Source organism: Doryrhamphus excisus, linkage group LG17 (genome assembly GCF_037039965.1).
Source record: "Doryrhamphus excisus strain RoL-2023G ecotype Guam linkage group LG17, RoL_Dexc_Guam_v1.1, whole genome shotgun sequence".
Classification (NCBI taxonomy): domain Eukaryota; kingdom Metazoa; phylum Chordata; class Actinopteri; order Syngnathiformes; family Syngnathidae; genus Doryrhamphus; species Doryrhamphus excisus.
The window spans coordinates 10246289-10270683 of NC_136373.1; the positions used below are offsets into that span (position 1 = coordinate 10246289).

The 24395-nt window shown below is 41.7% G+C and overlaps 2 protein-coding genes and 1 long non-coding RNA gene across 7 annotated transcripts in view; 2 read left to right on the plus strand and 1 right to left on the minus strand.

Moving 5' to 3' along the window:
• The window catches only part of LOC131136849 (vasopressin V2 receptor), a 34790-nt gene extending 29548 nt beyond the window's left edge, over nt 1-5242 (plus strand). For all 5 annotated transcript variants that reach the window (XM_058084137.2, XM_078797667.1, XM_058084136.2 and 2 more), the window contains one exon: nt 1386-5242. In XM_058084137.2, coding sequence (XP_057940120.2) covers nt 1386-1585 — 200 coding nt within the window. In that variant the 3' untranslated portion in view covers nt 1586-5242. The remainder of the gene's footprint in view (nt 1-1385) is intronic.
• Nucleotides 5243-11996: 6754 nt separating this feature from the next.
• On the minus strand, nt 11997-13075 carry LOC131137208 (uncharacterized). The gene is made up of 3 exons (XR_009131863.2): nt 12880-13075; nt 12664-12737; nt 11997-12262 (listed from the first exon to the last, which is right to left on the minus strand). It is a non-coding gene; the product is annotated as an uncharacterized LOC131137208 (long non-coding RNA).
• Nucleotides 13076-17480: 4405 nt separating this feature from the next.
• Nucleotides 17481-22890, plus strand: ssr4 (signal sequence receptor, delta). Its single transcript, XM_058085200.2, has 6 exons — nt 17481-17721; nt 18736-18854; nt 18942-19016; nt 22105-22194; nt 22263-22328; nt 22422-22890. Exons 1-6 carry the CDS (start codon nt 17673-17675, stop codon nt 22524-22526), a joined length of 504 nt encoding a protein of 167 aa, XP_057941183.1. The 5' UTR covers nt 17481-17672; the 3' UTR covers nt 22527-22890.
• The last annotated feature ends 1505 nt before the right edge of the window (nt 22891-24395 follow it).

The following is a 24395-nucleotide window of genomic DNA, read 5'->3' on the forward strand; positions in this document are numbered from 1 at the left end:
GTAATTAATTGATCTAACTAATGTCTCTCCTCTCACCTAAAAATGGCTGATAAAAGCCCTCACTTTGATGTCTTTCCATTGGCATTCATTACATTATTGTGGCAGATCAAAAGGTTGCAGTAGAACAATAAAAGTGAATTTAAAAAGTCATTTCTTGTGTTTAACAGACTTGAAAAGATGCAGTCCTTGCCATTTACGTTCCCATTATCAGTATAGTGCATCAACGGTGACTTCTGGTCAGATTTCGGTGATGAGGAACGTAGTTCCAGTTAGTTAATGGGGTCACTTAAGTAAAGAGAAGGGATGAGCGAGTACACCACTATCTGCATCTTTATCTGGTCTGCTATCCAAATGATCTGTATCCATATCTGTACTTGGAAAGGGCGGGGCATACACCAGGCATGGGCGTGGTTTACCCAGAAATTATCAGTCTGAAATGGACATGTATTGATCAGAAGTTGCTATATTTGTTGTTCATTATTCATATTCTAGAATGTGCCATTCACTGGTCCATAAAATATGTGATCCCTGATTTACATATTTCACAGGGAGGAGGGGGAGAGTGTTCACAAATGAGTGTGGCCATGCTGTGTTTTCGTAGCACTATCACTAAACCCTCGCTATAGGCAAAGGCTGGATAAAGGCTTCCACAGTACTGCACACACACCGGGTTGAGGAGGTGCACTCCAGTGGCAAGCGCTTGTTGATTTCACAGTAAATGCATGACGGAAGAAACACGTCAATCGTGTTTTCTTTAATACGCACCAAGCGGGAATTTGGAGTGGAGTTACGATGCATACAAAAAAATATATTTTTAGTGTTTTTCCATTTTCATGTCTCCTTTCCTCAATTCATCGCTCCTTACCTTGCCCACCAACTACAACGGGACCCATCGGCTTATCGCTAAACAAGGCCAAACACAATGACAGCCAATCAATCTCCATTTCAGGGTATGACTGACTGTTGTTTTTCCACCCACAACTCAAACACAAGAAGCCCAATGCATAAAAAGCGCATATGAAAACTGTAGCGTTAGTGATTAAAAATTGGAATAAAGAGTTTCAAAATCCAACACACCAAATATGACTAATCAATTAATTAATGAATGCTTATTTTTGACCACTCTGTTCCTTCTCCAATACATATCTTTAAAGCATCTTCATAAGGTGAAGAGTTTCGCTTTATTGTCATGTTTATTTTAGTTTTATGACACAGTGGTTAGTTTATCTTTATATTTGTATGATCATTGGGTGAACTTGTTAATTCATGTTTTCTCATAGGAAATATTTGTTTTGCAATTAGACCAACAGAGTGTCAACCAGCATCACAGAAATGACGATGGCGGTGTGGTGACGGTTAACTGATGAACAATACGATGTTTGCAGGCGTGGCCTTCACTATCCTCATGCTGCTGGCCAGTCTAAACTCCTGCACCAACCCATGGATCTACACGGCTTTCTCCAGCAGTGTTTCCAGAGAGCTGCATAATCTGCTGCTTTGTGGGTCACGGCCTGGACGCCGTGGCTCGTTACCCGATGACTCCACCGCCACACACACCTCCACCACCAAGGACAGTCAGTACTGACAGATAAGATTCAGGAGACATGCAAGTGCTCTTTGAAAGGACGCAACTCTGCCATGTCAACGGAGGTTGTCTGTTTCTGCCGGATGTTCCCGACAACATATGACAGCGAGGCCGTCAACAGGAACTCCATCTGCAAAGGTGCTCTCCAGTCATACAGTGAATGAGTATGTGTCACTGGAAGCATCAGTGTATAATAGAATACACAAAGACGGTGTCAATCTAGGTGGCCTCTTTTGGGTAAATGGATTTTCACGCCAGCTTGAGTACCATGCGTACTCCCTGAGGAAAAGCCTTCAAATAGGGAACAGCAGGAATGCAAGGCGTTAAAGGCTTGTTGGCACTCCCAGTGTACACAGCTGAGACAAAGCTAAGGGCAAAGGAAAAGAAGAGAGGGCGAAGTGCATATATGTACGCAGTGAAGCAACAGCAAGGCTACTGCAAGACTGAGAACAGACAGTCGCAGTCGTGGATGGATGGATGGGAATTTAATAAACAAATTTAATGAACAAACTTTGTTCAATGAAAGAAAGTGAATCAGCAACGGTTGAATTTATATTCACGAAGGAGGAATCCAGTTTCTTGGAACAATAGTGAACTGTGAGCGAGCTGGTCACAGGCTCACTAAGGAGCCAGTGGCGTCAAGGCTGACACTGACAAACAAATAACAAACAAATGTGATTTCTATTACACATGAACACAGCCTACGAGGCCTCAAAGTATGAAATGAAGCATTGTGCTGGAACAAGAGGAGACATTAAACCTGCATTCCATGTAGAAGAATGAACAAGTTAAAATATACGTATTGAAGATGTATGGTGCACATTAGACAGGACTATTTTGTGTCCAAGATAAAGGTTGCTGGATGTGACTCAATTCTGCAAGATATTTATTGTATATTAGTAGTAGTACAAAGTTTTTTTTCAAACTTTCATATCATTGAGCTTCACCAGATAAAACATTTCAAATGTATCAAAGACAGAAATAAAGTGTACGTCGTTCAGGTGGCATGTCAGCTCCACAAAATGTTATTCATTCGCGACGAGGGTCGCGGGGGTGCTGGAGCCTATCCCAGCTGTCTTCGGGTGAGAGGCGGGGTACACCCTGGACTGGTGGCCAGCCAATCACAGGGCACATATAGACAAACAACCATTCACACTCACATTCATACCTATGGACAATTTGGAGTAGCCAATTAACCTAGCATGTTTTTGGAATGTGGGGGTCCCTGGAGAAAACCCATGCGTGCATGGGGAGAACATGCAAACTCCACACAGAGATGGCCAAGGGTGGGATTGAACTCGGGTCTCCTAGCTGTGAGGTCTGTGCGCTAACCACTCGACCCATAAACGTTATCTTGATTATTAAACTCGTCCCAGTCTGCAGCAAGTGACTGTGATGTCCGTGGACGTTTTTCGAGAGGCCCCTCACTCTGGCGAAATCTCACGCTGATGTCAGCTATGTTATTCTAGACGGCACTATCAGCAGAGGCAGGCTCTTATTTTGTAACACCCCAGCATACAGTCATTCTTCTTTGGGAGCTGAATGACAAACTAAAGGGGGATTGCACTTGTTTTGGAATTTTGCCCATCATTCCCAATCATTAGTATGTGAGCCTGAACATATACTTATTCCCCTTTTCTGTCCATTACAACATAAGAAAATGAGTTCATTTGAGCTAGCGTACGATGCTGTCATTGGGATACACCTATTTTGACAAAGAGGCCGTCTAAAATAAAAACCTCTACCAACGTTGCATGGTTTGATATCCATGCTGTGATCATGCATTAACACGTACACTGATGATAACATTGAATAGTTGCAGTATCTTACCGTATATGGATGATTTAAAAACCTACCCAAACTTCTTTCATTGGTGCATTGATACTAGCTAGCTAACACGACACCTCGCTAACCGCTCGCCTCAGCGTCATTCACAGACGGAAGAGTGGATACCGAGCTCTCAAATTCGTTACAAAGACTCAATAGGATGCTGATTAGCCGTCAGAATTTTTTACCTGAGGACTTGAGCACACGTCTTGTGCTGGAAGACACAGCCATCCCAAGGAAAGCGGACATCGGAAGTGTTAAGTGCAACTATTACATGTTATCATCAGTGTACGTGTTAATGCACGATCACTGCATGTATATCAATATGTGATCTCTGTAGCCGGGTTAGCGCCGTTAGCGCTTCCTTCACACGTTCCCCATGACGACAGACTGTAAACATGGTTGATGCCATCTTTATATAGCAATGTTTATAACATCTTTTTTGCTGTTCACTCCCGCTATGCAGCCTCTCCCCTCCATATATCTGCAGGGAAATCCGATCATTCAGCGTAGCAAAGGGATGCTCAAAGCTAACAGCTACTCCCGAGTGTAAACAATGGACCAAGCGGTAAGCTACAAACGTAACAAGATGAACATCCGTAGCTGCACACTTGCTTAAGGGGTTGGTATGGCATAAAACAATAAGGAAGTAGTAAATAAACACTAAAAACACAGCAGGAGACACCCGCACAAACCAATGAGCTTCAAACTTCTGCCCATAACTAGAATGGCACCCAGCAAAGCACAGGCTGAACTGCTAACGAAAGTGGAAAAGGCAGTTGCTGAGTGCCATTTTTGTATTTGTTTGTCGTGCATGCAAACTCAACCGGAGAATCTAACCCAGGTCTTCCCGACCTCCTGAATGTGTGGCCAATATGCTATCCACTCAATGACCGTGCAGCTGGAAAATATACAAAATGTATTACAATGTAACTTAAAATGACAAAAAGATAAAAATGAATTCCTTAAGCAAAAGTGCAGAACTATTGTGGGCCATTGTGTTTATTTATTTGTGTACATCTTAGAAAGCCCTGAGTGAGGATAAGCGGTATAGAAAATGGATGGAAGCCATTTGTTAATTCCTGAAGCATGATAACATTTTTTAAATTCTGGTCACGGTCAACAGTTCCATGATAACTCAAATGGTAAACAGAGAAAATACCAGGAAACCATAAGTGGAAGAAAACATGGAGTGCTGTATTTGTTTTTGTTTGTCGTTCTGTCTTTTAGATTGCGGACTATTTCATGGTTTCTGGAGTATGATATAGGAATAGACGGACAATTTGCCTTCTCACTCTTATTGCGGTTGTATTTTCTACTTGGGTACAAGTACACTGTACCATACTGAGAGTTGTTTCTCTTAATACTGTAAATAAAATGATATATGCAGTGTCCTTCTACAACATTGCAAATTACACCCAATGTATTAAACATTTTGTTAAATGAATACCTCTGTTACAGTGTCTAAGACTGATACTAACTAACTAACACGACGCCTCGCTGAGCGCTAGTCTCAGCGTCATTCACAGACAGAAAAGTGGCGCTACAAAGACTCAACAACATGCTGGTTTGCCGTCAGCATTTGTTACCTGAGGACTGGCGCACACTTGTGCTGGAAGACACAGCCATCCCAAGGAGAGCGGACATTGGAAGTGTTGCCGCTGCTGTTGTTGTTGAAAGAACTAGCATCAATGCGTCGAGAAAATAAGAGGCTTTTTTAGAGGGATTAATAGTGGAAATAGGTGTAACCCAATGACAACATTGTAAGCTAGCTGAAATTAACAAATTTTCTTGTGTTATAATGCACAGAAATATGTGTTCATTTTCCCGAAAAGCAATTGTGGCTGTCCCAAAAGTGGAGTTTTCCTTTACATCAGCACACACAGTAAAAATGTTTATCTTGAGTCACATTTTTCCTCGTGAAAAATTGACAGAACTTCTTCTGTTCTTCTTAATCACGTTTTCAGGGACAGTTCACTTCCTACATCCGCCAAAGAACTCATTGGAATGGGTTTGTTTGTTATTGTGAAACTTCCTGTCTCAAATTTGATATAGAATATCAGTCTGGATCTCTATGATGGGAAGACCTTCTTCTGAAAACGATCCCATAACAAAGTCTTCAGACTGAGGGCTTAGCTGCAGTATTGCATTTGAGAACACGCCCTGTATATATTATACAATATTATACGTTTTTTGTCATCTTATTTTTCAAAAAATACTTTTTTTCTCATAGTATTACAACTTTATTAAAAATGTTTTTTTTATATTTCCCCTTTATGCTATAAAAACTTAGGACACCACTGGTTTAGCGCTATAAACCACTTCAGACACCACTGGTTTAACGCTCTAAACCACTTAGGACACCACTTAACATTCTAAACCACTTAGGACACCACTGGTTTAGCGCTATAAACAACTTTGGACACCACTGGTTTAATGGTTTAACGCTATAAACCACTTAGGACACCACTGGTTTAACACTATAAACAACTTAGGACACCACTGGTTTAACGCTATAAACAACTTAGGACACCACTGGTTTAACGCTATAAACCACTTAGGACACCACTGGTTTAACGCTATAAACAACTTAGGACACCACTGGTTTAACGCTATAAACAACTTAGGACACCACTGGTTTAACGCTATAAACAACTTAGGACACCACTGGTTTAACGCTATAAACAACTTAGGACATCACTGGTTTAACGCTATAAACAACTTAGGACATCACTGGTTTAGCGCTATAAACCACTTAGGACACCACTGATTTAATGGTTTAACGCTATAAACCACTTAGGACATCACTTGTTTAGTGCTATAAACCACTTAGGACACCACTGATTTAATGGTTTAACGCTATAAACCACTTAGGACATCACTTGTTTAGTGCTATAAACCACTTAGGACACCACTGATTTAATGGTTTAACGCTATAAACCACTTAGGACATCACTTGTTTAGTGCTATAAACCACTTAGGACACCACTGGTTTAATGGTTTAACGCTATAAACCACTTAGGACACCACTGTTTTAATGGTTTAACGCTATAAACAACTTAGGACACCACTGGTTTAACGCTATAAACCACTTAGGACACCACTGGTTTAATGGTTTAATGCTATAAACCACTTTGGACACCACTGGTTTAACGTAAACGGTGTACAGCTTGGAAAGGGGTATAGATTTAGGGTGAATCCAAATACATATATGCCCTTGGAGCACCACTTCTCATTTCACCTCACCTTTCACCCCTCGCTGGCTGTGACATAGGAGATAATGAGATCATTAAATTGTTCATGAAAAATGTTTCCTACTCTAAAGTTAAAAAGAGTCCAAAGTGCATTCTGTTGCATTTTACTTTTCCATCCTGGGATTGCAGCCTTTGAATGGTCCTGGAGTTCTGTGTGGTGTAGCGGAGGGCTCACTGCACTTGGCTCAGCCTCATCTCCTGCAGGATACACGTATGCATGATTGATGGGCTACAGCGACTATCCATCCATCTCTTTTCTATAGCGCTTATCCTCATTAGGGTCGCAGGGGTACGCTGGGGCCTTTCCATGTTTTTTTTAGTTCACTTCCTTCCCAGACATACTGTATGCTGAATGTGTTAAACATATGTTACCATGAGAATAGTTGCTCTACTAGGGGGATACAATTCACAGCAAAACAGACTTCACGACGGTGTGCTGCGTTACGTGAGTGATTAGACAGCTAATATAAAAGGCAATCATCACGGTACAGTTCAGTAATGTAGATTCACCGCACTAGCGAGGGATTTCAAAATACAACTCACAAATAACAGGCTAATGTGGTTGCTATCTAATCATTGTCTAATTATTAATGAAACGCAGTACATTACTAGGAGCTTAGATATCTGTGTTAGCTAGTTACATCTAGCGACAACCAACAATTGAAAACATGCCCAATATTTAAGTGGAGTAAGAAATGATGAAATATTTCATAAAACATGAGTGACATTACCGTGAAAATCAATAATTATGTATAATTACGTCTGCATAGTGAACAAGTGGTTAGTGTGCATGTTACACAGTGAGGAGACCCGAGTTAGATTCCACCATTGGCCATCTCTGTGTGGAGTTTGCATGTTCTCCCCATGCATGTGTGATTTTTCTCTCTGGTTTCCTCCCACATTCCAAAAACATGCTCGGTTAATTGGCCACTCCATAGGTATGAATGTGGGTCCAGGGTGTACTCCGCCTCTCGCCCAAAAACAGCTGGGATAGACTCCAGCACCCCGCGACCCTCGTGAGGATAAGCGGTAGAAAATGAATGAATGAATGAATAATGACTTACATTTATTTGATTCTTTCAGCTTTGTTAGCATGTGTTGTAGCTCCGCCTACTTCTTCATGTTAAGTCTGGTCCCCCGCCACATTTGATTTCTGGGGCTGTACACCCCTTACTCCTCCATTTTAGGAGACTTCGAACATCACTTGATTCTTGGAAACGCGCAAAACCGAGGGGTAAAGGATTAAGGGATTAGACTTAGAGGTAGAGTTGGGATTCAGCCTTAATGTCTGCTAATGTCCGCTGATGCACAATAAAAGCAGTAAAAAAAAGAGTAAATAAATGGACATGGACCAAAAATGTAGCTAAAAAAATACAAGGTTTTCTTTGTGAAATGAATTCATTTTGCAAACGTTTCCACCTCAGGTGGTGTTGCCCTGTACTGTATGTGGCGGTCATGCATTCCAGGCTGATGTCACATGTCAAGGTCATTTTGTTATTACATGTTGTTTGCTGCCAAGACGTGGACTATAATGGGAATGAATGACTCTGCTTGGAGGCTGCCACAAGGTCAACAAAATAGGCGAACTTCTTGCATGAAATCAATTGAGGTTCAGCCGAGAAGGGCGCCCAGTGTGTAGAATGACGGGGCCTCCAGCCTTGACCAAAGTCAATATACCGTAAATCAGACCCTTGGACCTGGGGCTCCTGCGTTTCTTCACTTGAGACTTCTCTACAGATGTGAGCACATCTGCACACAGCCAATCCCTTTCGTCCTGTGCAGCAACACACTCGCAACTATGGGAAACAAGAAAACTGTTAGTATGCTGTTAGTTTGTCCATGCAGCTGGGAATGTATGTTTTTATAGTATAGTATATCTGCGGCAGGTTTTTTACCAAATATAGCCATACTTCTATTTTTATTGTTTGTTTGTAATTCTTCAGAAGTTCTCACCTCATTCTTTTACAGACGCCATTTATTTAAAAGGGCTTACATCAAGAGCCGCACAGATCCGGATTACCTTTTATCGTCTTCTCCCACCTTTTTTCCATTACACAGGGTCATCTGTGTTTCCACCGCAACTAGAACCTGTGTTTTTGTGTTCTTCTTTTAAGTCAACAGTCCAGTGAACAGCATTTGATAAAAGCCATTTTACAGGAGATCATCTAACATGCTTTCATTGGATTTATGGTTAATAAAACAGTTTGTAGTGCTGTGTCTGCTGCACTGTTTCATGGCTCACAGCCAGCTGGGAGCAATAAATAAAATATTACTCTCTCACAGTGGCTATTCTGTGAAATAGGCGCTCTAATATAATGGAAAAAAAGGACAGAAACACCAAATGAAAGGAGAATTGGAAGTAATGGGGTGGTTTCCCATATATGGTTGGTTTTTGACAAGCAACTGGCTGGACAGACAAAGTGGATTAGTGGATGCTTATGCGGGACAGGAAGAGGGAGAGGAAGGCACAGAGGCTTTGATGGGCTCACTGAGGGTTTATTCCCTCATCTAAAATGGTTACGTTAGCAGCTGATCTACTGTACGCACCTTAAATCACTCTGCATGACTGTACATCCCTGAAATAACCAAAACAATACTTTTACTCTAAAGTCATAATGAGTGAAGCTGGTGTGACTTCATGTGACAATCATTTGTGGGACGCCACTTTCCACATGGCTGAGTCCCACCAAGCTGGTTGGGTGTCTGCCCCAGAGATGTTTTACACACCTCTGTCAAAGCAGCTCTGCTTGGCCTCACACACACACGCAGTACACACACAGTACATACACACAGTACACACACAGTACACACACATTCCTCTATCTCATTCGAACTTTAAACTTGCTATTGTTGGACAAGCAAAAGAAAGCATGTTTGTATTGTTACATAAGTACCTGCACACATCATACTGACATATTGTAAATCACTTCACAGAGACATAAAGTATCTCTTGTCTTTTCTCCTGTAACTCCAGACCATAACCCATTATGACTTGTAATAAAACAATAACAACAGTAAAAGTTTCTATCCAACCACTTTCTATACCACCAGATTTCGGGTGAGATGCCGGATCTGGACTGGTACCCAAGTTAATAACGGGGCCATTGGGTGGGAATTGACCTCAAGAGAAAGAAGAGAAAGTCAGGAGAAAATCAGTGTTTTTCATGTCTCAAATCCTTCATCCTAAGTCTCAAGTCAAAGCAAGGCTGGTTTCATTCTTTACATATCATTGTTCAGTGTTTACCAAATAAAATGTCATTTTAACAAGGTAACAATCTGTTACATTTTACAAATACAGGTTTTTATTACATACAAGATGTAGTCATAGAAAAGGAGTGCTAACATAGCATTCAGAATTGAGTCAGTACAAACCAGGACAACAAATTAACTTCTGAAGCCGTTCAAGGTGTACGCATTTTCGTTAATGGGACCTATCATGCTCATTTTTTGGCCCTTTGTATTGAGTTGTGGACTCTTATAGAGCAGCTACACACAATAACCAGCACAGAAAGCTTTCTAGTTCTTCCAGAATCTGCACCTATTCAGTTGTATTTCCTTGGACTTTGTGGTTCCTGTGTCTGTTTTTATGTATTCCACCTATGGCCCGCCTCCAGGCACACCCACTCAGCTGTGGCTGGTCACACTGCGCAGTGCATAGAAACACTTGCCGCGAACTGTTGCTGATAATAAACGGCACTGCTGAGTGCATATAAGGACTTCCGATCCGGAAGTAGAGACCGGACAGTCTCAAGTTTCTCAAGATAAGAGGTTACTTCAAGACGTCTCTCAATGGTAAGTAGCTTTAGCATTTTAGCGTTAGGTTTTCTACAGCCTCGGTAACGTCTAATGTGTTTTGCGGGACTACCAGTGTGTAAGAAAACTGGATAGCTCCACTGATTGTGGTGGGAAAAGGCTATTAGCAACCCTGTTTCCTCTATGCTTATACTACCCAGACAAGCGCTTACTTGGGCAAAATAAACGTCGTTATTTCACTGATTAAATACAATTCTACCTGATGTTTGCCTCTTTAGGCAATTTCAAACTTGAACCAATATTTTCTGGAAGCCATTAGTGTTAGCTTCGGGCTGACATGGTGAAATCTTTGAGAAACGGCAGAGTGGGGGGAGGGCAGGTCCACAGCTGGTACCCGGAACGCCCATGGAAGGAAGAAAGCATTCAGAGCCATCCCCAACTTTCAGGGCTTACGTCTATGGGCAAACCTCATTATCTGAAACTTTGGCATGGTTTAACACCAGAATCCAACATTCTAACTACATTTATAGGTCAGAAAGGGGAACGCATCATAGGTCCCCTTTGATTAGTTGTTTGTTTTCTTGCTAGAAATTAAATGAATATTTTGAATGGGGACTGACGTCAAAGTCCAAGTCAACTTTAAATCTTTGATGATATTCCAAAGTCAACAAAATCTTACTTGAGTCTAATTAGAGTCCAAGTCATGTGACTCAAGAGAGTAGGGTTCTAATCCAAATTTTATCTTGTTAAAATTTGATCTTTGACCCCTGAAAGTCAAAGGCTACATTCCATACACCACGGGACCATATTTCATAGGTCGTAACTCATAAATCAATCACACGCCACTGAGCTTATAGGGACGGAAATCATGAACGGGCGTCTGGAAAACATGAGGTGACTTTGAGGTTAAAAGTCATATTTCATAGGTCATAGATGGTATTTAATAATTCATAAACCATGACCATGTGATTGTGTGATAATGACAGTTCCCTCGGCAAGTTCTCACCTGTAGTCATTCCAGACCTGTCCTTGCCGGCTGCACCGACCCACTGCCTCACACTGCCATTCCTCCCTCCACCCAACCTGGACCTTTCAGGACTATGCAACGTCTGGCATCCATTGCTTGGAGAGGGGACATCGACATGCGCCTGTGCCTCTTACTTTGGTATGCTGCACTTCCACTGGGTGTAAGATGCAGGCGCTTCACCCCAGTGGAATTGTGTGCAGCTGTTGGCAACCACATTAGGTAATCCACCTAAGCCTCTGTTGCTTTGTTGGCTCTGGCCACCCCTCCAGACAATGAATGGATGGATTAAAATGCATAAGAAAGTTTTATATGTTTTACGTTCAAATGTCAGTAAAAATAAAAAATAAACAAATTTTAAGTTAAGAAATGTCTTGGAGCCGATGCAGTCATGAAAAGAGCCACATCGGGCTCCCAAACCATAGGTTTCCTACCCCTGCTCGAGATACCTTTAAGAATGCCAGCAATGTTTTTAAAACATAAAACTGGACAAAGCGTTCTAGTTTCACTTAGGACTCAACTTCCTGCAGCTACAATTACTCCCAAACAATAACGCAAGTACAAATATTCTTTTTTTTTCCTCCCACAGTGATGTGTAATCATGCCTTGGAACTTCATCACACAACAAGAAAAAAAGAAAGAATGGAAGAGAAGCCTGCAGCCTTTTTGTGCAGTGTTTGTTCTAGCCACCCAATGATGCACCACTTCCCACAGTCTAGTAGGTTATTCCATCTGGGAGTGTCTGGATTCCTTCCAACTCATGTCTCCTTTTTATTATCAACACTGGGATGTCTCCATTGTCCTCTATTGCTGAGGTGACTGCAGACAAAAAAAGATTTACATGTGCTTGGACCATGAGAGTGTGTATGTGGACAAAGGCACGGAAAAACAGCCACACGAGAAAATTCTCGTACTTATTGTACTGTGTTTACAGGACTGGATCCTGTTACAGATGTAGAGTTTACATTTAGCCTCATGGGATTGGATGACGCTACAGTTGTGTTATGAGAGCCAAAACTTAACATATGATTTAAAAAAAGTAATATGTCCCTAATATACAGTAATTTTTTTGTCTGTGACAAACAGTGCATAATGATAATTTGATTTGCATGCATACTGGTATGCATTAAATATGTGGATCAGAGGTTATGCAATATGTCTCATTACATTAGAGGCATGTGAACTCCTGTTCAGGCAATAATAAGATAATAATAACTGACCTCATTAGCAGCCAAGACCACAGGACCTGAAAGAGCACAACACTGCCCCCCTCTGTGCACTTGTTGTAACTGCACTACAAGGGAACGGCTTGAAAAACCTAAATAAGACAAGTATAGAAACCCCCACTTGAACATCGTAGTTAACAAATGTGCCGAACAAAACAGCAGACATAAACACTTAAAATCACCAAGATTGATGAAATAAACAACAATCACCGCTGATGTCAAGCTAATATCATGGTCCAAATCAGTCTGGTGGGATTTCTACGTATCTTTTAATTTGCTTTGGGAAATAAATTTGTAAAAACATAAGTACAAAAATATATACGTATACGTTTTCGCATGTGATGCTAGTGTAACCCCCTTCCTTTTCTCTGCGTTGTGTTGTGGCGGTGGGTATAAAAGAAGGTCTTGATGGAAATATATAAGAACATTAATAAAAACTAAAATAAGCATGTGTAAAACTATAAAAACATTTGGTTAAGATCCAAAACAAAAGATATAGGGTATAAAATAACCATTAGATAAAAGTCAAGTTCAAAGGTTTAAAAAGAGTATACTAAGAGCAAGAGTTCAAAGCTAAATTAAATAAGTGGGTCTTGACCTTACTTTTAAAAATCTCAACATTCTCTACGGCCCTCAGGTCCTCCGGCAGGCTGTTCCACAAACGGGGGCCATAAAACTGGAAAGATGCCTCACCGTGTGTTCGTGTTTTAACTCTGGGAATACATAACAGGCCGGTGTCGGAAGACCTGAGGGTCCACGAGGGTTCGTAACTTAAAAGTAATTCAGAAACTCAAGCAACTCAGCAACTCAGAAAGAAGGCCCACAACCCCTAAGACATTTAAAAACTATTAAGAGAACCTTAAAATCGATCCTGAAACATACAGGGAGCCAATGCAGTGATTTAAGAACCGGTGTAATATGCGCCTGCCTTCTGGTCCTCGTCAGCACACGAGCAGCTGAGTTCTGTAAAATATGGCTATTTTGCTGTGAAATTTTTATTAGTCATTGAAGGCAGGTTGTGGGGAATAAACTGCACGGGTCTCGGCCGACGGCCTGTATACGCCTGGCTGACATTTGGTGGAAGAGTCGCATCGGACACGAAAGACCCAACGAGGAATAGATAACTGTGGCGCGGGTGTATCCAACATGGGTGATAGTACGGATGGAGGAGATGACACTATGACTCGGCAAGAAGTCAATAGGAAAAGGAAAGACAGAAGCATTACCACAAGCCTTCTTAAGATTCAAAAAAGATCCAAAAGTAAAGCAAACAGAAATAGTGAATACCACAATAGTTCAGAAGGCAGATGCTGGAGCTCCATCACTTCCTACACAAAGACACAGAGAAAGAAATCCGTGTCCGTGTCTAAATAAAAACAATGCTAGTTGAGATGGTGTAGGGGGCTCTGAACAGCGGTAAACACCTTGGTGCCTGGAATGCTGCTCCTTACCTAGTAGGGTGGATGGGCATCACAGGTCCTCATTCATCCCCTAAATGTCTCACGTGCTGGATCCAAGCACCACACCCTGGTACAGGATGGAAGGACGAAAGTTCAACAACCAAGTGTCCAGGGCCAAGGAGATCCACCAAGTTGCAGTCTGGAGAGGGATGGGCACGGCCAGGGTTCCTTGCCCAAGAAACATTACATAAAAATGAACAATAAAACAAGGTCTATACCGGCTCGGTCGTTGCCCGGGTTAACAAAGACCGTGCCTTCCGTCGAACACCAGGGAAGAAGATTTGTGGAAGGAACTACATCAGCATGGACATCAGCTCAGACAGGAAAACTGCAAGAACTAACCCATGAACTAGAAATATACACATGGCATGTTATTGGACTGTGTGAAACCAGATGGAAGAACTTTGGAGAGCATCTAATCCAGGAAGGATACATTCTATACAACAGTGGAGCGCTTGACACGCATGAAAAAAACAAACCTTTCAGAATATCACGGCAGAAATGGATAGAAGGGAAATTTGGTGTGGTGATTTGTATGCCCACAGTACACTTGGGGAGTGATTATACAGCCTTGACTGGAGAGGTGGTGGTAGAGGGAGAGGAAAGATCACGGGTATGTTTGAATGATGGTAGAGCTACGAGATTAGGCGTAAAGAATCGAGAATCATGTTTAGATTGGAGTGGAGCATCATGAATCACTTATCTATTTTATGTTCAGTCAACTTGGAAATACAGTGCATCCGGAACTGTATCCGAATCTGTCATGTTACAGCCTCATTCCAAACTGAATTAAATTAATCTCTTACCTCAAAATTCTACACAAAATACTCCATTATGATAATGTGAAAAAGGTTTTTTTTTTACATGTTTTGAATTTATTAAAAATAGAAAAAAAAATCACATTTACATAAGTATTCACAGCCTTTGCCATTAAGCTCAAAATTGAGCTCAGGTGCATCTTTTTTCCACTGATCATCCTTGAGATCTTTCTACAGCTTAATTGGAGTCCACCTGCAGTAAATTCACTTGATTGGACATGATTTGGAAAGGCACACACCTGTCTATATAAGGTCCCACAGTTGACTGTGCATGTCAGAGCACAAACACCAAGCATGAAGTCAAAAGAACTGTCTGTAGACCTGCGAGACAGGATTGTCTTGAGGCACAAATCTGGGGAAGGATACAGAAAAATTTCTGCTGCTTTGAAGGTCCCAATGAGCACAGTGGCCTCCATTATTCATAAATGGAAGACGTTTGGAACCACCAGGACTCTTCCTAGAGCTGGCCGGCCTTCTAAACTGAGCGATCGGGGAAGAAGGGCCTTAGTCAGGGAGGTGACCAAGGCCCCGATGGGCACTCTGTCAGAGCTCCAGCGTTCCTCTGTGGAGAGAGGAGAGCCTTCCAGAAGGACAACCATCTCTGCAGCAATCCACCAATCAGGCCTGTATGGTGGAGTGGCCAGACGAAAGCCACTCCTTAGTAAAAGGAACATGGCAGTCCGTCTGGAATTTGCCAAAAAGCACCTGAATGACTCTCAGACCATGAGAAACAAAATTCTCTGGTCTGATGAGACAAAGATTGAACTCTTTGGTGTGAATGCCAGGCGCCATGTGTGGAGGAAACCAGGCACTACTCATCACCAGGCCAATACCATCCCTACAGTGAAGCATGGTGGTGGCAGCATCATGCTGTGGGGATGTTTTTCAGCAGCAGGAACTGGCAGACTAGTCAGGATAGAAGGAAAATGAATGCAGCAATATATAGAGATATCCTGGATGAAAACCTGCTCCAGAGCGCTCTTGACCTCAGTAGACTGGTCATGTACCTTGACCATATAGACAGTAGACATTAGCACACAGCCAAGATCTCAAAAGATTGGCTTCAGAACCACTCCGTGAATGTCCTGGAGTGGCCCAGCCAGAGTCCAGACTTGAATCCGATCGAACATCTCTGGAGAGATCTGAAAATGGCTGTGCACAGACGTCTCCCATCCAACCTGATGGAGCTTGAGACTTATTGCAAAGAAGAATGGGCAAAACTGCCTAAAGATAGGTGTGCTAAACTTGTGGGATCATATTCAAAAAGACTTGAGGCTGTAATTGCTGCCAAAGGTGGATCAACAAAGTATTAAGCAAAGGCTGTGAATACTTATGTAAATATGATTTTTTTGTTTTCTATTTTTAATAAATTCAAAACATGTCAAAAAAAACTTTTTTCACATTGTCATAATGGAGTATTTTGTGTAGAATTTTGAGGTAAGAGATTAAATTAATACAATTTGGAATGAGGCTGTAACATGACAAAATGTAGAAAAAGTGAAGCGCTGTGAATACTTTCCGGATGCACTGTATATATAGAGAAAAACACCATAATAGAAAGATGGTCAGAATGGGGAAAGTTTCAAGGCCAGTCACTGCTGTGAAAAGCTGTTAATGAATGGGGATATAGAAAGATGCACAGAAGCACTGACAAACATTTTATTACATTTTGCGTCCATTCATGCCTATTAGAAATATGTACTTGCCGATTGTACTTGCCAACACACCCAAAGTAGGTGATATTTACAAAACCAACCGCTTGTTGCTCATACAACAATAAGACAATGTTAGAAAATGTTCTACTTCTAACAAACATCAATGTTAAACAAACCTTTGGACAGATACAGCTTTATCATGATTGGTCAACTTTCCCCTTCAATTTGTTATGAAATGAATGAGCACACTTAAACCATAGCCATCCTGAGTGGACAAAAAAGAGAAGCTCGAATTCGGTGTATCAAATCAATTCATAGGGAAGGATGCCAACATCAGAGTGGAATATAAGATATGTAGGATGATAATTTATCTATTTATCAGTGCTAATGTCAAAATTGATACTAATGTCACCATGAAAAATACACATTTTCACCCAGGATTACTATAAAATGAACGAACCAATACATTTTCTTCAATATTTCAAGTTAATTAACATAATATGGTTGGTGTTTTTTTTAAGTGTATAGGAAGGGGCCCTTGACTGTAAAAGGTTTGGGAACCACTGTTCCAGAGGATTGAATAAGAGGGTTTTTTCTAAACGGAGAAATACCAACCTCCAGAGCAAACACTTTTGTGTGTATTTTTTCGGCGGCGAAAAAAGTAATAAAAACAAAATCGATTATGTTGTAATTTGTCAAATTTCTATCTATTTTAATAACGTTTTTGGGAGTGTGTGTGTATATGTGTGGATCGACGACTGGCGTAGATTACGCATGTCAACATGTGACTACAAAAAAAAGGCCGCCCGGATGTAGACGCCTTCTGTCTGCACATGCGTAGAATCCAGTTAAACCGATTGTCTTCCGGGTACGTATTGCGTCGACGAACCTATATGTGATTCTTGTGTTGTCGGCGTCCACAGGACAAGGCCACGTCATGACATCGCATGCGCGGTGACATCACGGCAACTCGCTGATGTGTACTTCCTTTGCCTTCCTTGCAGCCCTTTAGCCAGGAGCAGGACTTCTTGTGAGCTACACTTGAACAAACAACAAAGTCAAAAGACAAGATGATTCGGATAGCTGCCTTCCTCGCCCTGCTGGTGGTGGCCTGCTCGGGTAAGCGTGAATGATATAGTCATTGTAGAAGCTCTACTTGAATAGCTCTATATAGTACATGCTATTAAGCTAGTGATTTACTCCATGCTAATCAGGTCTACACATGCATCCACATTGGACGTCTTGGGTATTTAAATGGTGTTAATGTAACGTGTAAAAGCTGTTTTGCCGTATTTATGTAGCAATGTTTTGAAACATTTTGAAATTTGCCGTTTACGGCAAAAATCTGTACACATGCACTGTGGATAAAGGCTAAGCACGTTAAAAAGCTGTGTTCACACACCGACAACACGCATTTAGACACACATTGGGTATTCACAAGGGGTAGTAGTTTTCCTGTCTGTGGATGAACTTATATTATTCAGCGTGTGTGTGTGAGAGAGAGCGAGCGAGAGAGAGAAATACATTCAGTGCGCCCGGAAGCTCAGGTCTGGGTAACCGGAAGGCACCTGACGCTGCAGCTGCAATGACTTCTCGTCTTCAGTTTCAGAATAAAATGCTCTCCAAAATGCTAAAACTCCAATTTACCCACAATGTGAGGTGGTTTGTTCTTACAGTTTGTAAATTTACGCAAAATAATAAACAATGAGTCCTTGTCTGTATGAAGTATGAAGTTTTTTTAGCATAGCCTATAAACATTTATAATGTAGACAAAATTATTCTGAAGCGGCAAAATCGGAAGTAGCTGAAACGTTGGCAGGCTTCCTGGAATCAATCATTTTTAGGTGCCTGTCTGTTACACTGATCTGAGCTTCTGGGCGCACTGAATTTATTTTTACACACAAACACACACGCTGAATAATATAAGTTTACACAGAAAAGAAAACTACTGCCCCGTGTGAAAGGTGGTCCAAGTGAATATTCAATGTATGTTCCTGTTTTTGATGAGTGAATTGTGTTTGTTTGTAAAAAAAAAGAAATTGTTTTGCTGCATATGTGCCAAAAAATCAACATCAATCAACATTTTGTAACTAATGCTAAGTAATGCTACTTATGCTATAACCGTGGTGACAGGAGAGACCTGTACCGAACCGACCATCACCCCTTCGGCCTACACCACCTCGGATGCTGTCATCTCTGCAGAGTCAGTGTTCATTGTGGAGCTCAGCTTGGTCTGTGCCAACGGCGCTCAGGTACCTAGCCACAAGTGGACCACGTAGTTAATAATAATCATAATAATAATAATAGTTATTGTTGTTAATCACTGTTCTCGTCTGCAGAGTGTGACTCTTTATGCTGATGTCAATGGAAGACAGTTTCCTGTGACCAGAGGCCAGGATGTTGGCAAATATCAGGTAATGTATGCCTAACCAGACTGACTGTGGATTAGGGTTGGTGATTGTGCACGAATGATATGACTATGGCGCTTAAGGAATGGAAAACATGCAAAATTTGTCCAAAAATAATGCCTTTGTATTTTTACAAAATTGTGTGACCATGTTGAACATAATGACCTGCTTGTATTGTAATGTTGATGTTCAGACATCCGGTGTTCATGAATGCACCTTGCAGGCTGTGAATGTGATTAGTGGATAATGAGGATGGCTGGATTTTGTTTATGATGTTATAAAAACAGGGAACTTTAAAAGCCACCTTTTGAGTGCCTCTTCTCTTGAAAGTGAAACAAACAAGTGAGAGCGATAATTGATAAATTTTTCTCCCATTTGGTGGGAAACCTCTTGGGACCCATGAGCTGTTATAACAGTAATAATAAGATGCTTTTGCATAATATGGAACCATTAGAATAAGCCCCTTTCCTTGAAAACATGTCTTCCCTGATATTAATTGACTTAAGTCTTTGACCTTTCGGTGCTACATGCACATTAAATGGACATTTCGGTATGGGGAAATTAGCGTTGCACTCAGCCATAAGGTCTTTTTCACAATCTAAAAAAAAACAACACATCGGTGACATCACGCCATGCTTACTTAACGTGTTGCCGCACGCTGTTGTGATCATGTGGGTCATGTGTATCCGGCGGCTACAGCATAGCCAGGCAAGGGTGGTTAATGGAATTGACTGCTTGTGTTGGAGTGCCAATATCTTGAAGTTTTAGATGCGGATATGGAGAGGAATGAAGATTAGCCACAGCAACACAGAGTATACAGTATGTCACAAAAGTGAGTACACCCTTCACATTTTTGCAAATATTTTATTATATCTTTTCATGGGACACCACTGAAGAAATGAAACTTTGCTACAATGTAAAGTAGTCAGTGTACAGCTTGTATAACAGTGTAAATTTACTGTTCCCTTCAAAATAACTCAACACACAGACCTTAATGTCTAAACCGCAGGCAACAAAAGTGAATACACCCCTAAGTGAAAATGTCCAAATTGGGCCAAAAGTGTCAATATTTTGTGTGGCCACCATTATTTTCCAGCACTGCCTTAACCCTCTTGGGCATGGAGTTCACCAGAGCTTCACAGGTTGCCACTGGAATCCTCTTCCACTCCTCCATGACGACATCACGGAGCTGGTGGATGTTAGAGACCTTGTGCTCCTTCACCTTCAGTTTGAGGATGCCCCACAGATGCTCAATAGGATTTAGGTCCAGAGACATGCTTGGCCAGTCCATCACATTCACCCTTAACTTCTTTAGCAAAGCAGTGGTTGTCTTGGAGGTGTGTTTGGGGTCGTTGTCATGTTGGAATACTGCCCTGCGGCCCAGTTTCCGAAGGGAGGGGATCATGCTCTGCTTCAGGATGTCACAGTACATGTTGGCATTCATGGTTCCCTCAATGAACTGTAGCTCCCCAGTGCCGGCAGCACTCATGCAGCTCCAGACCATGACACTCCCACCACCATGTTTGACTGTAGGTAAAACACACTCGTCTTTGTACTCCTCACCTGGTTTCCGCCACACACGCTTGACACCATCTGAACCAAATAAGCTTATCTTGGTCTCATCAGACCACAGGACATGGTTCCAGTAATCCATGTCTTTAGTCTGCTTATCTTCAGCAAACTGTTTGCGGGCTTTCTTATGCATCATCTTTAGAAGAGGCTTCTTTCTGGGATGACAGCCATGCAGACCAATTTGATGCAGAGTGCGACGTATGGTCTGAGCACTGACAGGTTGACCACCCATCCCTTCAACCTCTGCAGCAATGCTGGCAGCACTCAGGCGTCTATTTTCCAAAGACAACCTCTGGATATGACGCTGGGCACGTGCACTCAACTTCTTTGGTCGACCATGGCGAGGCCTGTTCTGAGTGGAACCTGTGATGTTAAACCGCTGTATGGTCTTGGCCACCGTGCTGCTGCTCAGTTTCAGAGTGTTGGCAATCTTCTTATAGCCTAAGCCATCTTCGTGTAGCGCAGCAATTCTTTTTTTCAGATCCTCAGAGAGTTCTTTGCCATGAGGTGCCATGTTAAACTTCCAGTGACCAGTATGAGAGAGTGTGAGAGTGATAAAACCAAATTTAACACACATGCTCCCCATTTACACCTGAGACCTTGTAACACTAATGGGTCACATGGCACTGGGGAAAGAAAATGGCTAATTGGGCCCAATTTGGACATTTTCACTTAGGGGTGCATTCACTTTTGTTGCCTGCAGTTTAGACATTAAGGTCTGTGTATTGAGTTATTTTGAGGGGACAGTAAATTTACACTGTTATACAAGCTGTACACTGACTACTTTACATTGTAGCAAAGTTTTCATTTCTTCAGTGGTGTCCCATGAAAAATATTTGCAGAAATGTGGGGGGTGTACTCACTTTTGTGACATACTGTATGTGCGTGAATGAGAGGGACCCAAGTGGAAGAGTGAGGTTACAGGGAGAAGAGATACAGAAGGTGGAGAATTTGAAGTACTTGGGGTCAACAGTCCAGAACAATGGAGATTGTGAAAAGGAGGTGAAGAAGCGTGTGCAGGCAGGATGGAACGGGTGGAGAAAAGTGTCAGGCGTGATGTTTGATAGAAGAGTTTCAGTTAAAATGAAAGGAAAGGTATGCAAAACTGTGGTGAGACCAGCCATGTTGTTTGGTCTAGAGGCAGTGGCACTGAGGAAAAGACAGGAAGCAGAATTGGAGGTAGCAGAGATGGGGATGCTGAGGTTCTCATTGGGAGTGACCAGGATGGATAGGATCGGGAAGGAGTACTTCAGAGGGACATTACATGTTAGAGGCCTTGGAGATAAAGTCAGAGAGGCCAGACTGAGATGGTTGGAACATGTCCAGAGGAGAGATAGGTGTCAGAGAGACAGAAGTAGAAGACGGGGTTGGATGGAGGAGACTGTGGCGACCCCTGAAGGGAAAAGCCCAAAGAGAAAGAAGATGTAATCATAAACTTTGCTGATATCGTCCCGATAGCCAATACCGTTATCACATCGGAACACCCCCATTAAAAACCCAATTCATTTACGTTTTCCCTTAGGTGTCCTGGAGTCTTCCTCACAAACAGGCCAGCTCTGGCACTTATCAGGTGAAGTTCTTCGATGAGGAGTCCTACAGCGCCCTACGCAAGGTCAGTTGGCATCTTTTGCCATGCAGCTGCTTTGCAACAACAGCTTTTAAAAGTAATTGTGTGTCTAGGCTCAGAGAAACAATGAAGACGTGAACGCCATTCAGCCTCTATTCTCCGTCAGCGTTGACCACAGGGTGAGTCTCCTCTCATGCTGCCATGACCCCACGACCACACCTACTTGTCTTTTTCTCTCATTCCCGTATGATGTCCTGTTTATTTCCCTTCAGGGTGCGTGGAACGGTCCATGGGTGTCCACTGAGGTGGTAGCGGCTCTCATCGGCATCCTGGTCTACTACCTGGCCTTCAGCGCCAAGAGCACAATCCAAGCATAAAGAGATCCACAGACGTTTTTTGGGATCATGGGATCATCAACAACATGTTTCTTCCTGCTTTGGGATGAGCACTATTTGACAGTCTTTGGATGATTCTTTTTTTATTATTATTATTATTGGGACGGTGTCTGTATGTGCTCACATGGACATTGCATCAGGTTGCCCTCATCAGCAACGATGGACATTTTGTAATCGTTTTTGTAAAGCTGGACCCGTTCATAAGTAATGATGCATGTGTTTGGTATGACCTCATAAAGGCCCAGGCCACAATATGCTTTCATGAACCACAGGCCACAAACCTAACACATGCACCATAATAATGTGATTCCAGTGCTCAAAACCAATAAAAGAGGTTTTCTTTTCAGTTTTTCATGTCGAGTCCATTAACACCATCGACAATAATGTTAGTTTACAAAACAAACTGCAGGGTTTATTCATCTCAGCGAGTTCTTATGGCCAAACTCAAACTTTGGACACTTTTATGGTTATTTGTATCACCACAAGGTGACTGAAAAGAGCTGCAAATTTGAGCATACCAGTACCGTAGCCATGCCCTGCTGGCTGGGTTTCCACGTCCACTGCACCAACAGGGTCTCAATCACAGTGTGTAAATGTCACAATCATTCTATTTCAAACATGGTTGTTGACATAACAGCCACGAGTTGCCCACTGCCCATTGTGGCTTGCAAAAAAAGCGTCGTCTTTGATGCAGCGTTACCCATTTGATGGTAATGGTTTTATTTCATTTGAACATGCATCAGATTCCAATTGAGTGCATCCCATAATCAGTTCACAGTTCCACATGTCCAAAAGGAGTAGGAAGAAGCAAAGCTTATTAAATCCCACCCCTCCATCTGGTACTTTTACAATCAGTAACTGTTACATTTGTTCACTTCCTGCTTTCCATAATACAGTTTAAGGTTGTTTTTTTTTAATAATGTACCTCGTACCGAAGTAGGAGGTGATATGAGCATCCAATGACATAATGGGTACCATAGTAAGTGTCAATATAGTGATATATATAGCACATCATGACTGGTTCAAGACTCTTCATCCTTGTATTTAGCAAACATCAACTGCTTGTATTGTTTCTTGAATTGGCTCATTGTTGTGCATTGTTTGAGGTCCTTACTCAATCCATTCCATAGTTTGATTCCACATACTGAAATGCTATGGCTTTTTAACGTAGTCCTAGCATAGAAGTGTTTCAAATTTACTTCTTCCCTGAGATGTTAGCTAATTGGTTGTTTTTAGCCTTATGCATTATTTTAGCTGTTTGAAGATGAACTATATCAGCAAGTTGAAGTATTTGTGATTTTAGAAATAAGGAGTTAGTATGTTCTCTGTAGGCGGCATTATGAATTATCCTTACTGACCTTTTTTTGCAGTACATTTAGCAAGTGAAGATTGCTTTTATGGTTATTAGCCCACATTTCCACACAATAAGTAAGATATGGTAGAACCAGAGAGCAATAAAGAGTGTGGAGTGATTTCTGATTGAGAACAAATTTTGCTTTGTTCAATACTGAAATATTTCTGGCCACCTTATGTTGTATATTTGTAATATGAGGTTTCCAGCTCATATTTTCATCTATTGTGATCCCCAGAAATGTATTTTCGTTCACCCTTTCAGTGTCCACACCGTCTATTTGTATTTGCTAGTACGTGTCCTTTCTGCTGTTACCAAACAGCATGATTTTAGCTTTTATTTGTCTTCAATGAGGTGAAAGTACACAAAGTTGAACAATGTCTCAACTTCAAGTCGGCAAACCTGTTCTTGACTCTACAAACCTTGGGGCAGACTACGGAATAGATTGCGAGTTATTAGATCTATTTAAATTAGTGTCCTTGGACTACACGTCATCAGAT